The sequence below is a fragment of the Sinocyclocheilus anshuiensis genome, unplaced genomic scaffold, assembly GCF_001515605.1.
Source record: "Sinocyclocheilus anshuiensis isolate Anshui unplaced genomic scaffold, SAMN03320099.WGS_v1.1 scaffold2, whole genome shotgun sequence".
Lineage (NCBI taxonomy): Eukaryota > Metazoa > Chordata > Actinopteri > Cypriniformes > Cyprinidae > Sinocyclocheilus > Sinocyclocheilus anshuiensis.
Window position 1 is genome coordinate 387976 of NW_015542337.1, and position 18394 is coordinate 406369.

Below are 18394 nucleotides of genomic sequence, written 5' to 3' on the forward strand. Positions count from 1 at the left end.
AATAAGTACAAGCTAGAAAGAGAAGGAATAAATAAAGAGAGAGAGTTTTTTTTTTTTTTTTTTTTTTTTTTACATTACATTTTTTTTTTTTAATCTATTTTAATATTGAAAGCTGAATATTCAGCAGCAATTACTCCAGTCCTGAGTGTCACGTGATCCTTCAGAAATCATTCTAATAGGCTGGTTTGGTGCTCAAACATTTTGTAATATCACTGTTGGAAAAAGCTGAGCTGATTAATATTTTTGGGGACTGAAACTTGAAGGATTCTGTCATAGATCAAAAAAACAAATACAATTTGTTTGAAATATTTAAAATAAATATAGTATTAATTATAAATGCATCATATTTCTGAATTCTGAAATACAGCAACAATAAATAAATGTGTTCCATAAAAAAAAATTCTATTAACACTTAAGGCTCTTAAGCACATATGCTCTTTTAAAAAAGTTAAATGTTAAGTTAAATGTTCAATGTTCAAATGCTGCTGTTGAAGGCTGTCATTTTTCTTCTCACCACAAGATGGCATAAGGCATCTAAAAATCCAGTTGTGGAACCTCCTGGTTGCTTTATTTTATTTATTTTTCAATGTATTTTATTTATTATTTGTGTTAAATATATGAAACAAATGAATGAAACTAAATAAATGAAACAAACTATTTTCAATTGTCTGTCTCAAATCTAAATTGGTATTCAGGATATGACATAGCAAAATAAATAAATAAAATAATTGAAATATACAAACCTTCTGGTGCTCACGATAATGCCTGGTTACTGTGCCGTGAGCGGCCTCGGCCTCAATGGTCTTTCCATCAGGACACACCAGCACAGAGGTCATCAACCCCAGAGAACCGAAACCTGCAGACAATATTCAACATCCTTTAATAGGGTATAAAATTACTTCAAATATCCTCCTTCATGCTTCATGGGCACCATGTGCCTTTAAAAACTGGCAGCAATTTGTTTAGACCATAAATAGTCTAGAGCATGATGATGACTTAAAGTGCTAAAACTAAAAACTGCCATAAAACCGTTCTGGTTCTAATTGGATGAACATGGGTGCAATATGAAACAGGCTGACAATTTTTCGAATAGATCTTTTTCTATGTTATTTACCCTGAGCAAGGATGTCAGACTGTACATCTCCATCGTAGTTCTTGCAGGCCCACACAAAGGCACCTGATGACTTGAGCACCTGAGCCACCATGTCATCGATGAGCCTGTGCTCATACCAGATCTTTAGCTTGTCAAACTCTGACTTGTAGTTTCTACCCATAGAATACAAAAAAGACGGTTCAGTATTTTGCATTGAAATGACTTTAGAAGAAAAATACAGTTTCACATGTCAGCACTGTGACAGCATCTCAAAGCGCTAATCTCATAATTACACAGCAACACACGCTCACAGAAAACACACGGTGGAAGTGCGTAAATAACAAGCGTGCCAAAGACACTGATAAATCCAATGCTTCTCACTTCTCAAAGATATCCTGGAAAATGTCCTTGAATCTGCCATCGTAAGCCTTCAGGATGGTGTTCTTAGTGCTCATGTAGAGAGGCCATTTCTTCTGAATGGCGTACTGGAAGCAGCTGTGAGCGAAGCCAGTGATGGACTGTTAGAAAGAGACGAAAGACAGAATGTCACACAAGCGGGAAAATAGATGTTCCACTTTCACAATAGGGAATTCAACTAGTAAACGCTGGCTGTCTAGTTCCAAAGGGTGAGCAAAAATCACTCACTTCAAATGTGAAGTGGAAATGGTGTAAAAAATGAATTTCAGCACTATCAATTTGCAGCCTACAATGAACAGACACTTCATTCATTCAATCTCTTTTGAGGGGAAAAAGAGGTCACTAGCAGCACCACCTCTGGAGCAGCCTGAAGGCAGACACCTGTAACACTTGTAAAGCCAAACAGACCATTCCCCCCGACTACAAACAAAGACTTCAGGACATCAGGGTTCACTGCAGGTACACGAGCTGAGGGAGGTCATCTATTATCTAGACTTCATCCATCCGGAGGTGTAAATGCAGAACATAACAGAATTTGAGTCAAAAGGCCTTAATTATACAAACTCAGAATACACGAGACAGTCTAAAAATGTCTCTAATTTAAGGTGTTATTTTTACACCTTCAAGATAGATCACCACCAGAGTATAAGCTCATTAACAGAAAAAAGACATTTTTCAAATTCATATTATCCATTTGCCAATTTTTTTATTTCAGTGGAAATTTAGGAGGTCCCAGTAGATATGCTGTTTTAAGTTCACATTTGGATCCATTTCAATGCTTTGAACACTTTAACACCGCTGGATGTTGTAATTCAGGAAGTGCACAATTCAGAGGTCCCACACCTTTTAACCAATTAATTTGTCTTCACAAGTCACTCAGTGATTACTGGATTTTGAAATCAACTTACTTCGAATTCACAAAAAATTATTTCCAACCGAGCAAGTAGTTAAATATGACCTTTATTCTACTGTAAATTATTCCATACACACTACTGTTCAAAAGCTTTAGGTTGATAAGTTTATTACTTTTGAAAAAAAAAAAGTCTCTTATACTTAAAGTCTGCGTTTATTTGATAAAGTAATATTGCGTAACAAGTTTAAATGTTTAAATTTCAATGTAAAAAAACAAACTAAATTTTCAGCAGCCATTACTCCAGTCTTCAGTGTCACATGATCCTTCTGAAATTCTAACAAGCTGATTTGGTGCTCAAGAAACATTTTTTATCAGTATCAAGGTCAAAAACATTTTTTTCAGGATTCTTTGCTGAATAGAAATGCCAAAACAGCATTTATTTGAAATAGAAATCTTTACATTACATTATACATGTCCTCACTGTTCATTCTGATCAATTGAATTATTCCTTGCTGAATCAAAGTATTATAAAAAATTTACTGACCCAAAAATTTTGAACAGTTTTGTAGATATATTTAACTTTACATTTATGCTTTTTTATAACTTGTATAGGAAAGTATACTTTTATAATTTAATATTTTCATTTTTTTTCCATGACTGTGGGTACCAATTATAAGAAAAGAGTTATTGTTCTTTTCACAGATTGTTTATGATATCTTGATGCTCCTTCAGTGTTTAAAAAAAAACAAAAACATTATATGCATATGTGCACTGACCTCGTCAGTATTATACATTCCCATTCCACAGCCACCACCAGGGAAATCGAACACCTCCCACTCATTGGCTTTGCTTCCATCGGCTGGAGAGAAGACCAATTTGAATTTGCCTGGTTGGCTCACAACAAAGTCTGTTGCTTTGTACTGCAAATCAACAAAAAGACTGCAGTTCAGAGGGAATAAAAACACACTGGGGGAAAAATTTTTTAAATTTAAGACCACCCAGATCATCCAAAAAAGCAGACCTGGTCACCGTGGGCATGTCTGCCAATGGTGATGGGCTGTGTCCAGCCAGGAACAAGTCTGGGAATGTTCTTGCAGATGATTGGCTCACGGAAGACAGTGCCGCCCAGAATGTTCCTGATGGTTCCGTTAGGGCTCTTCCACATTTTCTTCAGCTTGAACTCTGACAAAGATGAACATAATGCACTTAAAGATATGCCATTATGGGGTTTGGGGGGGATGTGGGGTATGGGGGTGGTCATATAGCCTATTCCTACATTACTTGAAGCTCCTTGATGGCTAATGTCAAAATCGTAATTGCAAAATGCTAGACTTCATGTTAAATATTTTATAGGTTAGTAGAGTCTGCACTCAGTTTGTGATATTCCTGTTATACAGTATTTTAGAGTAAACAGTAGGAATGCAACAATACAGTTAGCCCAAGGTTCAATAAATACCTCAGTTTTTTTAAACAGTTTTCAGTTTGGTTCTGATGGTTTGGCGATTTTAAATGCTATTTAAAAAAAACAAACTCCAGTACATTGTTGTACACTGTAGAAAAACATGGATTATCACATGTCTACCTTAAATTTATTTTGAGAGAAGTATTATTTTTATAGATTGGCTATGAACACATGTAATGTCTGTTTCATTCATACTGGATACTAGAGGGCGCCCATGCGCAGCAAGTCCACATAACAATCACCGAAGAAATAGAGCTCACAACTCAAGGAAATACCATACACGTGTTTCCTCATCTCAGCTCAGCGCAGGACTCACTGACGCAGAAACAGAGCCAGTTTGGAGAGAAATTAAAAAAAAACAAGGAAAACGCTCTGATTGGTTGAACTCCTCATCTTTTTCTGTTGCTTGTTTACTGCGCGTGGACAGGTCACCGGGTTTTTGCGTAGTTTAGAGTGACAAATCATACCAGCGTACTTTAAGGTCAAAATGCGTACCTGCTACGCAAAATGCGTACAGGTTGGCAGGTCTGTATATGTACTGGAAGAAAAACTGATAAAAACTAGATCAGTTATCAGCTGATGTTGATGTCAAAATGTGCAAATTGTACAGCATGGCCAATACATCGATGTGTCATTAGAGCAAATATCAAGTGAAAGAGCTGCTGAGGTGTGCCATACCTTCGACCCTAGCTTCGTCAGGTGTAATGGTGGCACATTTCACAGAAACATTGTATTTCTGGGTAGCTAAAGCAGAGTCGATTGTGACTTGGTCATCAGTCTGGTCACGGTAAGGAAGACCCAGGTCAAAGTACTTCAGCTCCACATCCACATTGGTCAGAATGAGCTGCACACAACAATTTGGTGTTAAAAGTGTAAACAGTCATTCAAAAAAAAAAAACACACACACACATTAAATACATTAAAGCAAGTAATTTGGTGATTTTATTTTATCCTAAAAGAGTGATGTAATTTTTCAAAAATACTTGCTTCTACCACATCTTAATATTAAGTTTGATGACGCAAAAATTTCACACTCCCCCTATAAATTACACCACGCGTGATCATTTAAATTCTGACTGAGCCTAAACACCATAGTTATAATAATCTCTGGATTAATGGCATTGTTTTTCTGGCTATAAATAATGAGCCCATTCTGATTCTCCACAGAATTGGCAGAATAATTTCAGCTTGTGGAACGTCACCACCACCATCTGCCGTCTCTTGCAGGAGGCAGACGGCCAGTCAGTGAGAATGACCTCAACACTAGCCCTGCCCCTGCGTGATGCGGCCGTAATCTTCACGCGTAAACACTCTTCCAGTAAGCCTATCACACTGTTTTTTTAAAAACACGCCAATCACTCCACCACTCTCTCCTCGTCTGTTTAATTCTCCCAAGAGACGCTGTCACATTCCCTTTCCAATTTCCATCTCCTTTTGTCTTTCTACTCTTGTCTAACCCAATTTTCGTTTGGTCTGTGCCTGTCTAGGCTTCTCACTCTCCTGTTTCTCTTTCCTTTGCCCTCTACATCTTTCCCTCCCGCATTCTGTTCCTCTCGGTGAGTGTGTGTGTGTGTGTGTCACCATTTTAAAAATAGACTAGACAGACACTGCTTCCCTCCCCCTCATTCTCTCACTCACTCACAAGCTTGGCGTTTAAGCACCTTTTCTTTGATGAACTCCCAGATGATCCTGGTCATCTCATCTCCGTCCATCTCCACCACCGGCTTTGCCACCTTAATACGTTTATCGGCATCTGTCAAATAAAAAAAAAAACAATCTTTCGATCAGCCCATTTTTTTTGTTCAGGCCTGAATAAGGGATTGTTTCTTCCCACTCGTGAGACAACCGGAAATTAGTGGTTCCTCAAAGAGGAGGATAATAAAGACATATAAAGCCCCATTCACACCACCAGCCACTACTGAGCGTTCTGAGCAAAAACAACAGTCACTACCAAAAAAAATTTAATTTTATGCTGACACTGACAACTTTTATGCTGCTAAATATCAGTATTCCAGAGGGAAGAGCTTGTGTGTAAACTAATTGTATGTTACATTGCTCTCTATAATCTAAACCAATTTTGTAATACAAGGCTATTCTTAAGATTATTATCTGACCACATCATCACTACTGTTCAAAGGTTTGAGGTCAGTATAATTTCGAACACTTATTCAGCAAGGTTGCATTAAATAGAACAAATGTGACAAAAGTTTATTTATTCTTTTTTTTTTTTTAATAAATGCTGTTCTTTTTAACTTTTATTCTTCATAGAATTCTGAAAAATGTATCACCATTTCCACAAAATAGTAAGCATCACAACAGTAACAGTAAAAGAAACATTTCTTGAGCACCAAATCAGCATATTAGAATGATTTCTGAAGGGTCATGTGACACTGATAATACATTACTTATAATATATTATAATAGTAAAGCTAATTTAGGAATATTTCACAAAATTATGGTTTAAAAGTTTTGTTTATTTGTATCAAATAAATACAGACTCTGTGAACATAAGAAACTTCTTTCAAAAACTAAAAAAAACTACCAACCCCAAACTTTTGTAGTGAACAGTAGTGTAAACATGAAAATATGCATGAAAAATTGGTCCACTGACCATCTTATGAACTAATATCTTGATATTTAGTATTTGCAGCACAGTTTGCACTGTGGTTTTGTTACTTCCTGTTAGGGCTTGACAGTAGAACAGTATACACCATCTCAACTCAAGTTACAAGCATACTAAAAAAGGCATTAGCACATGGTTATTTCACATATGTAGTGCTCTTAGAAACTTCAAAAACACCCTAGGCAAAGTTTTGGACAATATGAGCATAAATCCTTATCATTTATTGGCATAAATCTATGAAGTAACTTGCAATTATCATTGAAGAATGGCAATAATGATTTTCTACTTAATTGCATAATAATGGCAATCTAAACATCTGACCACAAGACGTGCTGCCTTTGGCAGCTGTAATGCCTGATTACTGGATTAAACTGGCCCAGGTTTCATTTTGAAAGATTACTGGGTCAGCACACTTTTACAGCTTTACTGGCTGATTGCCAATTAAGGTTAATAGATAGCAGAGCAATTAGAACACCATTTAGAGATGCTTTACAAATAGTTCTTAGTTAATATTTTTCTATGTCCTGAATTCAGTAGTTTTTTGGTTTTATTATAGGTTGTGTTGCCCATTATCAATGCAAAGTCATCACAAAATGATAAGGATTTATGTTGTTATTGTCGAAAACACTTTACCTAGGGCGTTTCCAAAGCATGAAGAAATGATAAAGATATAAAATGACTCATACCGCCCACTCCTGCTTGCTGCTAAAAGAACCAATTTGCAGCAATTTCATGAATTAAATGTCTACCTTTAGTGTTTTAAACACCTTTTTATTGCCACTGCTTTCCACTAAAGCAAGTAAGTAGAGGTCATCTCACTCTCCTCTTCTCTCAGTGGGGACAAAGTAGAGGAAGGAGGGGGAGCCATGGAGGGAATCAAGTGACTTTGTTACACTTGCCAAGTTCCTGCTCCTGCTAGAGAGCCGCTCCATCTAAAGAGTCGGCAATGCTGTCAAAAACAGTGAAAGAGTTCATAAAAGACAAAATGCTGTCAATAAAGCATGGCATAATCACCTTTATAAGCACTGTAGGTAACACATTTACCATACTTCACTGATGTAACGCTCTATAAACTACATCTTCAATCTATTTTAGCAGCCATAGGTCACGTCCATCAAGTCAAAGTTCAGACGCTTTGAACATTTCAATCAAGTTCAATTGCAGCATGACATATAAAGTCACACAGAAAAAAGATATCAACTATTTAACATTTTATGCAACGGACTTATATAAAAGCCCTTCTATAAAAGATTTAATTTCAGCAAACCCAACATATCATCCACCAAAACACCACCACTAAGCTACAAAAGGGCCAGATAAACCAACTTTCAGATAGAGTTACTGCTTATCACAGCTGTGTCAACCAAAAGTGCATTATGGCTAAGGCCTTTCAATTGAAACCTGACTGGGTTCGTAAACAGAAATGACAAACAGGGAATCCTGAGGAAAAGGATCCTCTCACTAATCATAAGCACTGGGACAGCGTGCTAAAGGGGGAGGAGGAGTATATGGGCAGGATTATGTAAGCATGCTTCAATGCCCCGTTTCTAACATCACTGCAGCCATCTGCACAGCAAATGAATCCTCCCACATACCATACATTTATGCTGAGCTGCGGCATGAACCAATGATGCCATGATGGACTGCAGATAGTTCACGTTTCCTCTGAATTTCTGCGAAATGTCATCCAATGGGAAATAGAATCTGCAAAGAATGCTGAACAAGATCATGTGATCTACAATCCAGTGGCCTTGAGTTATACTTACTAGAAATTGAATGTGATCAAATAACATGCTTCACATGTATTGAGTATAAAATAGCACACTGCCACTTTACTCCTACACTACTGTACACTGAAACCTATATCAATATCAGATATCAAAACTACTCTAGTCAAAGTCCCATGAAATGATAAATAGCAAATAACACATATACTGAATTTCCGTTATGTTTTGTTTATCTTTAGTAAAATCAAATGTGACCTTGTTGTTTATAACTATGGCAATGTCTGCCCCGAGACCACACAAAACACTTCCACTACGAGAGCGGCAGCCGTGCGGCGATTCCTGGATGTCATCATCTCCATACCATTATCTCGACAAAATGATCTCGTGGCCACGTTTCCATGAGTTAATATGTTGTGGCCACGACAAAACTAGACTAATGACGCTTTTCCACTGCATGGTACGGCACGGTACGGCTCAGTACGGTTCACTTTTGGGGGGTTTTCCACTGGGTACAGTACCTGGTACTTCTTTTAGTACCACCCCGAACATGTCCGCTCGGGTCACCGTAAATGCTTCGTTCGACTTTTCAGAGATCATCTACACTTTCCTGTGGATAACCTCTGACCTACTTTCTGTACGAACTGAATTTCTGCGTATTGAAATTTGAATATTGAATTTGATGTTCCGAATTTCTTATTCATCTTGAAAACTTGAAGCTGTATTTTTAAAAACTGGATATTTGCAGTCTAACAATTCAGAACAAAAAATCCACTGTTTGAAAATACATGTCTATTAAAAAAAACTGCCATAAATTCAATTGTTAAATTTAAAATGTTAAATATTCAAGTTAAAAAAAAATCTAATTCAGAACTATGTTAAATGCCACATAAAATTCAGTTTTGTTAAATGACACTTGTCAATAATTCAAATTCACACAATTCAAATCGTTTTGTCATATTATAAGCTCCATACAAGTGCAAAAGCTTGGTTCTATCATCACATGCAATCATTTGGATGTGACGCATGAGTACTGGTGTTAATTAGGACTAACCCATTCAGAGTAAAGTGTAAAGGTGACCCGGAGGACACGAGGGCTGGTGTACACCAAGTAAACCACCAACATTTGGACAATCCTCCATGACAACTGATTACCTAGCACAGAAGCACAGCTAGTGTCTGTCAGGACATGACACTAATTCATTCACAGTTGTGCGGAAAGTTCTGCCCTTCATTTGTCCCTTGTTTCAAAGTAACACCCCAAGATGCATGTTTCAAAAGATAAGCTACAATCTATCAGTAAATTCAAACCTTAGTTCAGTTGCTGCATCAAACAGGACATTTAAATCAATGCAGCCTCTATAACAAATAGGGCATATAAAACTAGGGTGAAATTATTATGTGCTATGGTGTAGCAGTCAAATATCATGTTTAAAACAGATAAAGTGCTTGTTGGTCATTTACATCTTAATTTTCATAGTCTGCACTCAGTCAATAGTAAAAAAGACGTGCTGACCAGGCGGCTGACCTTGAAATGATTTCATACCGCAGAACAAGCAAAAGAGACAAAACCCCACATGAACACTCATATGCCTGGTTACCGAATTATTTTACATCACAAAGCTGTTCGGTTACATGTTTATAATTACATTTGCAGGAGTATTTTCGGCGCGAATGGTTTCACAGGTCACTCCGCAGTCCTTGTGTGCAGCCCATGAAGACAGGGGTTGCCTTTAAGAAACGGCATCTTAAACACAATGTTTTAAATGAAGCTAATATATCGTTCATGTAGCTCTTTTTTTCAAAAAGACATCTTATAAGCGAACAAAGGAGCGCGACTTCTGCCTATGCGGCCGCGCGCGATTCCCGCTGCACGTACAACGTCACCGAGAAAATAGCGTTCCGCTGTTGAGCAACTGAAACCGCGAAGAGATGGAAATAAGCAAGCTGGCGAAATGAAATAAACACGACAGTCCGCAACCGGACCCCGTTTCCCGACACAAACATGAGGTAGGCCTATGTGGCAGGGGTGAAAGGAGTTTTAAATTTAAAAGCACATCGTCTCAGATAAGCATTAACCGGTGTTAAAGCGCTGGTTAATGCGGCTTTGTATTGACACATGTATAGACAATTGTGGAAGCGGAAAACTCACAGTTCCTCTGTTGCAAACTCTGGCAAGAAGCTGGAGCAAGAACGGCGGGGGATTTGGATAGAGTGGCCGCGGACCTAGTGAGAGAGCCGAGGACCTTCAAGTAACCTGCCATGTTTTTTTTTTCTCGCCGAAAACACTAGCGGTTGCTGCCCGACTTCTCGACTTCACTCCGGTCGAATGAATCGGAGCATACAGCAATAGTAGCTCTTCTCCGCCTCCGTCTCGGAGTCGACGTCACAATTACACGGGGTCAGGACTAAAAATCATCGATGCAGTCGATGGCCAATCATATTTGAATAAGCAACACATCGATGTTCCACCTGGTGACTTTTGATAACGCACCGTTTGCACGTTTCCTTTCATTTTCAGTTAACCCTTCACGGGCGTCCGGGGTTATATATTTCCGATTTTTTTTTTATTTTTGGTGAATGTCCCCATTTTCATTTATGTATTTTTTTAATAAATAAGAATATACTTTCAATTTCAGAATTACTTTCATAGAATGTCAGTATGTAACAATTGGCGGTGTTTTATTTGTGATTTTGACATAAGTAGGCTAACAGACTTTCTAAACGACACAGAACAGGCAGATAACCTCTTCACATTCCGTTGTCTGGTTGCTGAGCAGCCCCGCTAATTTTAGACGGGTTGGGTTACCATACTGAGTGAAAGAATGGGAGGTGCGCGGTCTGATTGTGCGCATGCGTCGTAGAACTACTGCAGGTCACTTCAAGGTGCAAAAGCTGCAGTGTCTGAGTCGTTGAAGGTTGAGTGCTTGTATCCTTTAAAATTATATTACATAACAGTGTTGTTGACAAATACTATTATGCGTTTTATGTTCAGTTTCAGATCAAGTGTTATTGGTAACTTAGGCCTAATTGTTAATGTATCATATAGAAAATATGCAATAATATGCATATAATAAAAAGTAAGATATTTAAGATGGCACACACTTATTTATTCACATTCCCAATACGTGTTGAAATTAGACAGCGTTGACAGTATCAATGTACTCTGGCTCTGTGACAAAAATAGCTCACCATTTCACAGTTTATTCTATTCAAAGTCTTAGAAAAAAAAGTTCAAATTTAAATTCCTCAAATACTTCACATGATTCTGACAAGGAAACAGACTGAGTAGGAAATTCCATAGCTTGTCTTGTTATCAAGGCTATTTCATTCTAAAATTCAGCATGCAAATATTGCTCCACTGACCTACATGTCAACATGACCTCTGTTATCATTTAGAGGTCTGAAACGTGTGTAGTTCACTGTGAACTGTTTACTCTACAGTGTTGTCTGCTTACAGTACTCACTCTGCATAGGTCAAAGGCAAAAAAAAAAATCCAATTATTTTCACAGCTGGAACTGGTTCACCACCATTGAATTACTGCTCTGTACTAATAATTATGAACAACAGAACAGCGTGGTACTGATGAGAACATTCTGTCATGTGGTTATAATGACAGTTTAGGGCAGAAATAACAATGTACCAAAAGAGACAACAGTCTTCATCAGACTATATTTTATAGTAATAATGATAATAAAATATTTTTGTATTGATTATTTTAGGTTTATATACTGCCTTAAGTGAACACTATGTTTAAATAGTGTTTTAATAATAATTTAAATAATGTTTAAATAATCATAATAATTATTATTATTATATACATTTTGTATAGTGCCATCTGGTGGAGACTTAATGTAAATAAGTAAGTATAATATAATTAAATTTGGTTTGCATCTTGCATTTCTGAAAGCTTTAGTTTAGAGAGGATTACTAAAATATTGTAGATAGTTAAAATGGTATAATATATGTTCACCATGACAATATACAGTACAAAGTTTAATATATAGTCTAGCAAAAGTAATAATTCCAACAATATTCTTTGTTTCAAATGTATGAGTTTTTATAGAAAGAGAAAATTTCTAATCTGTGTCACATTCAGATCATCATATAATCTTATTTGCATCTGATTTATTATCCATTTAGAGGAAAGATGCTAAAACTGTATGTCCACCAGGGGTCAGTAAGAACTCATTATTACATTTTTCATACACCTACAGCGATTATTTTTAGTTCTCTTGTAGTATGTTACACATTCAGTATTGTGAGTTGTCTGTGCTAGATTTTTTTGTATTGAGGGAAGTCATTTTATCACCCATAACAAACATCTCTTTATCGTGGTGTGTAAATAAACAACAGTTAGTAAGTTATTTTACAACAACCTATTTATGGAATTACTGCTTCAGGAGTACTATGAACAACCAAGGAGGCAGCTTAGTCAACAATTACTCATAACATAAATATAGTAAATGCTAAACCTTATACCATAGGTTATCCAGGGATTTGAACACACAACACTCAGAATTTACAGAAAATTATGTGAAAAACAAGCAAAAAATAAATGAGCTAGTGAGTGACAATTCTGTCAGTGAACATGTCTTGGTTCAAGCTGACAGCTAAAGACATCAGATTTTATTTGTTTTTGCAACACCCATTCTAGCTTTCCATGTGAAGTTTTCATCCTAGTATCATTCATTCACTATTGAACAAATACGTATAGCCCAAACTATAGGCCTACCTTTGGAAGAGGATCTTCTACAATCCCTTAATGTACTTTACACTCTACAGTGGATTAGATCTGGAAAAAGAAACTAGTACAGGTAAGGGTGTCGTCTCACGAGATGTCTGCATTGTTACACCCCTGAAATATACAATCAATTGAACCTACAAATTGTTACTTTTTATGACCACAGAGACTTCTAATCTAAACCACTAGGTCCTTTAGGGGCAGAAGAATGACACAGACCGGAGACTAGGGATCTGAATGCTGCAACGATGGGTCTGTCCTGCTCAACATAACAGGTGCTTTCACGGTCATTTGAAATGTCAGACTTTGAGATTAGAAAGGCCAGTATGATTGTACAGATTGTTACAGACATTTATTCAAAATATACAAGAAACTACATACAAAAATACTATGCATCAAACAATGTAAACATGAGCGCAACCAATAGTATGCCTCACAGTTTTAATATAAGACAGCTGTGATAAAACCTTTTCACATGGTCTCATTTGGGGCTCATTAATAATTTAAATGTAACTTTTTTCATTTTTTTTTTTTTACTATTGAATTGCATGAGTGCCAGCAGTTATGAATTATAAATTGTTATTATTATTAATATAATTATTATTATTGACCCATATATTTATGTCATATGCGTATTTAATAATCACAGACCAAGTCTAACTGCATCTGTTGATTGCTTATGTTTAATGTCTTAATTCAGGGAAAATGAGTGAGGAGTTAGCCAGCTAACTCTAGTACTAAAGAACATTTATTATTTGACAGCCTTATGCAGTGAAGTGGCTCTTAAACATTATAGCATCAATGAATCTGAAGCACTTTGCATTTGCACAAAAAGTAACATGGGCACATTAGTTCTACCACATAACATTGGCTGACAAATGGATATACCTACGTTCACATTTGTCTGTACAATAGTCATTGGTTTATCACAAGGCATGTTCCGCTACAGACTTTATCTAAATATCTTATGATAGGCTGTGATCGAAGTATTACTTAGCCATTTTTGTTGTCATCATTATACTTCATGTCATGTGATTTCTTACTTGCAGCATACTGATTCTAATATTGTGATTCAAATGCTGCTTAATAATATTTTATTAAAAGTAATCTTGTGATGCAGAACACCTTTTACTCTCCCTCAAAGGCACTATACACTAATTAGTTACAAACATTCAATCTCTTCGTGGAACGAACTGACACTTTATATATGTAGAGACTGTCAACCCAGCAAGGTTAACTAAGGGCCTTACGACTATATGAATCATCTTTGCTTTAAGGAGTAAGTAATAATTAAACTTGCAATGTTGCATGTATTATTGCAACTGATGTAGGATGTAATCAATTACAAGAGACATATTCCCCTATAATTAGCTCACAGATGGTCAGTATTTCTTACAGAATCTAGATAAGATATGCATGTAATGATACATCTGCACAGAGGCATTATTAACATCAACATTAAAAAGCTAACATATTGTATGTATAGTGATAAAAGAAAAAATTATCTTGCATCTCATCTTTCTTGCTACAGTTCTCAACCAGATTTGCTTTTCTTGCAGGACTTCCAGCTTTATAATCAGGAGCCAGTGGAATGCTATCTTTTAATGGGTATGATCTGGTGACCTCTCTGCTCCATTTTGACAGCCTGGTTTTGCATTCACTCTCCTGTCTGCCTTAATGAATCTCATGGAGAGATGTCTTGACTTTGAAGATATACAGATATTTCTGTCTCTGTTTGTGTTTGCAGCAGAAGAGCCATGCTTAGAACTAGCTGTAGTCAAGCTGTCAAATTCAATCTTCGTATGCAAGAGAATAATAGCACACTCTCTCACCTACTCTTTAAGAGGACAAACACTACCTTTGTTGCGGAATGGAAAATTGCACACTTTTTTGTTGTATTTTTGTGACTGTTGTAAATCCCATTTCCACCAACATTTATTTTGAAAATGAGTTCTGTGGATGGTAGGAAGTGACTGTCTAAGCTTCCACTATAACGTTACATCATATATTAAATCTAAAGTAACAGCTAGGTTGCATCTTTAAATACCTTTTATAGACAATAAGCTATTTATGCATCTGTGACATTTGATTTTTTTTTTCATTAGAGAGTTTAGTATTCAGTTGCTTTTTCAAAAATTCTCTTTTTGCTATTTGAAACTAGCAAGTAGATTAACATCTTGATACAATATCCCTTTGCCCTAAATGGCTACATTCAATGCTAACTACCTAAAATTGTATTACAGGTACCACCTGTTTTCCACCTGCCTAAGCGTCAACATTATCCAAAATCTCAGACGTATATTTATGATGTTACAGTTGCTACATCTACATAGACTGAGTTTCATGATTGATGATTGAGCTCTTCAAAGTTTGAAAGCTGCTTCATCTGTTCCACTTGCATAGAGTGCCTTCTCACTAGCTTCTTCTTCGTCCTGAGGTTGCCTCTCTTTGGTGAGTTGGGTGCTACGGGAGCTATTGGTCTGATACCTGCTGCAAGTGGGGATGAGGGTTTGCTGCTTGCCCCTATATCTGGAATCGGAGGGTTAGGGTTGACGTTTAATGGGGGAAGGTGACCTGGGCGGGTGTGGGATATATAGTCCAGCAATAACGTTCCAGAGCCTCGCCGCTCCAGTAGGCCAGGTGCTCTGCATCTGGCTGTGCTAGGTGAAGAGGTACTGGGATTGCTGTCCAAGGACTCTCGTGAGCCTGTTAGCATAGCAAGAGGGGATGTATTGAGCTTCCTCCTCTCCAGAGGTGCCTTAGGAGAGTCTAGCATGCTGGAATCTGAGTACAGCTGGGAGTCTGAGTCGTAGTGTTCGTTCCCCAGTCTCCTCCGGTGCACTGTGTCTCTGAGGCTAACTGGCCCCAGGTTTCCTCCAGAGCCCTCCTGCTCCGTGGGGACAGTGCTACGTCGTGCTAGGGGCTGGTGCTGTGCCAGCGATCTCTCATAGGAGGCTTTGGAAGATGTCGGAAGGGATGAAATTGGTGAGATTTTTGTGGTCTGATCTCCCACCATCGGAAACAAGATATCTTTTCCATCCACGCTGTTATGCCGAGACAAAGTGCCTCTTTTGGACAGACTCAGTCCGTTGACACCTGCGACAACATCTTCATCCGAGTTGGCTCTCTTGCTTTCTTCATTTGCCGCCGCCAAGACGGAGGGGGCAATCAGACCCCAGGGCTCTGACTGTAGACGCTTCAGCTGGGGTAGACGAGCCCTCTTGGGGTTCACTGGCTTCTTACTAGGAGAAGTAAGTCCATTTTGAAGTTTGGCTGCTGTGTTTGAGACTGACTTAAATTTTGTTTGAAAATTGAATACAGTGTCTTTCTCCTCCTCTTTGCTGGGAGATGGCGATGCGTGAAGGTCTATCTCTGATGGTGAGGCACATGGTGCTGGAGAGGTCCTCTCATCCAACTCTGGAGAAGGAGGGACATTCAGGTACTGCTTGGTTGTTTTGGTTCCAGATGACGATTTGTCAGTGGTAATGATGATGACCTCCTTGCCTTTGGCTTTGCAGGCATCAAGGAGAACTTTTAGGGTTTCTTTATCATCTGCATTGACAGCGTAGACTAAAGCAGAAGATCCATGACGGTCCTCCAGACTTGGATCAGCCCCGTTGGTCAGTAGAAGTGAGACCACCTCATGTCCTGCCCTGTTGCTGCATGCATGCATAAGGGCTGTCCTTCCAGCTTTGTCTTGGATATTAGGGTCAGCTTTGTTGTCCAGAAGGTACTTGACGAGCTTAGCCTTGCTGACACTCTGCTGGTCAGAGTGTTTGGACATGCAGGCCACCATGAGTGGCGTCTCTCCACGATCGTTGCTTTCATTGATGTAGGCTCCACCTTCCAGGAGAAGCCTTGTAAGGCGCAAACGCCGAAGCCACACTGCTTTCAGCAGAGAGTTCCCATCTGTCCTGAGCTCCAGCACGTAGGCCATCACCCAGACTGGACCCAAATCAGCCTCAATCCTGCAAGGCAAGAGCAGACTGCTGCTACAGTCATCAAACAGATCCCAGAGACATGTCCATGTCACAAACACTTTAAATGTAAGAGATAAGGAAAGGTGATGTTGATGTGTTAAACCTTGCATGAAATCACTAGGCTATTTGTTTTGAAGAGCCACCAGGTGGCAGCCTGAATTCAGGAATGAGTTATTGGAAGAGACGCTGAACTGACAGGTGGATCAGGTGCAAATGGAACTTTGAATTTGCGTGTTGTTTGTCTAAATGCAATTGAAATTTCTGAAATGTGTTGCGTATCAAAACATATTTCCTCATATATAAAACTTTAAATTGATTTTATCAGTGACTGTTCTCAATATTTATAAATGTTTTATCAGAATTTAATATGTAGTGATAAAAATACGATATGCTTCCATTCAACGACGTTATTAAATAAATTAATCTTACCTTTATCGTTTTTTTCTTATTATTGTTTCTGTAGATTATTTATTTTATAGACTGCTTTTAAAGCAGTTGCTTTGGTATGAATAGTAGTCCTCAATTGTCTTGTTCCAGTTCTCGATTCAAACAATATATTCAGAGCAGTCTGTTTTTGTTATAATTTGATAACCGTTTGAAATTATTTGGACTTATTAAAAAGCAAGAAGGGTTTTAATCAGGCTTAACGTAGCTGATTGTATGTGATTTTGAACACGGAAATAGTATGACGGAATTAAAGGGTTAATAATGCATTTCGTGTTATTTATTTGCGTTTTTAGGTAATCACATCGTTAGCGATTTGGCACTGTCCATGGTCCTGAGAGAATGAGAAGGATCAGTAAACATCTGCGATGTGCGCTGTGGGACTAAAACCCTCTCTCATAATTTTATAAGTTATAATTCCATATGCAGTTGTATCCACCTCTTTGTAAATCAGAACGTTGGTCTTTCCGTATTCAACTGTATTTTCTATTATCTAAAAAGTATTTGTGTGCATATGATTACGAGTTCCCTAAAATGTAGTTTCGTTTAACATTGTAATATTATCAAACATATTGCATCATAATCATTTAATAGGCAAAATATAAGACAATTAGTCCAAACGTTTAATGCGTTTCCAAGGTAGTTGGACACCTAAATAGATTAAGTTATAACATTTCCTTACCTGGTTGACGCACAGGTTTATCATGGTAGAGCAAGTCCACAGTAATGCTCTCCAATATTCTCTACAAGCTATGGAGAGGCATAGTTTCTCAGCACAGCTCGTGTAGTTATTTAGTTCAGACCCAACAGAACTGTCCTATTTTAGGTTCAGTCCTACCGTGCAGCCACAACGACGCTCCAGCCCCACTGTTTTTGTTACTGAAACGCAAGAGACAAATCGCTACATTCCTATTTGCGCATCCAAGAATCACACTAAGACATTGAGGTTATAAATAACTTCCCCCCTTTTCACTTCGTGAATGAAACGTGAATCTGATTGACGTCAGAATATACCAAACTAAATCGGGTCTGGTGTGAACCTGTCATATGTTT

At 37.8% G+C, this 18394-nt stretch overlaps 2 protein-coding genes across 2 annotated transcripts in view; both read right to left on the bottom strand.

Annotated features, from left to right (window-relative positions):
• The window catches only part of idh2 (isocitrate dehydrogenase (NADP(+)) 2), an 11762-nt gene extending 1243 nt beyond the window's left edge, over nucleotides 1-10519 (bottom strand). The window contains exons 1-8 of the mRNA XM_016489598.1: nucleotides 10325-10519; nucleotides 5487-5578; nucleotides 4504-4669; nucleotides 3385-3545; nucleotides 3140-3283; nucleotides 1475-1611; nucleotides 1115-1266; nucleotides 744-856 (exon numbers count right to left, since the gene is read on the bottom strand). Of these exons, the coding sequence (XP_016345084.1) occupies nucleotides 744-856; nucleotides 1115-1266; nucleotides 1475-1611; nucleotides 3140-3283; nucleotides 3385-3545; nucleotides 4504-4669; nucleotides 5487-5578; nucleotides 10325-10436 (1077 nt within the window). The 5' untranslated portion in view covers nucleotides 10437-10519. The remainder of the gene's footprint in view (nucleotides 1-743; nucleotides 857-1114; nucleotides 1267-1474; nucleotides 1612-3139; nucleotides 3284-3384; nucleotides 3546-4503; nucleotides 4670-5486; nucleotides 5579-10324) is intronic.
• Nucleotides 10520-15258: 4739 nt separating this feature from the next.
• On the bottom strand, nucleotides 15259-18048 carry LOC107691151 (ankyrin repeat domain-containing protein 34C-like). Its single transcript, XM_016489634.1, has 2 exons — nucleotides 18024-18048; nucleotides 15259-16885 (listed from the first exon to the last, which is right to left on the bottom strand). The coding sequence occupies exon 2, from the start codon at nucleotides 16852-16854 to the stop codon at nucleotides 15259-15261; it is 1596 nt and encodes a 531-aa protein (XP_016345120.1). The 5' UTR covers nucleotides 16855-16885; nucleotides 18024-18048.
• Between the last annotated feature and the right edge of the window lie 346 nt (nucleotides 18049-18394).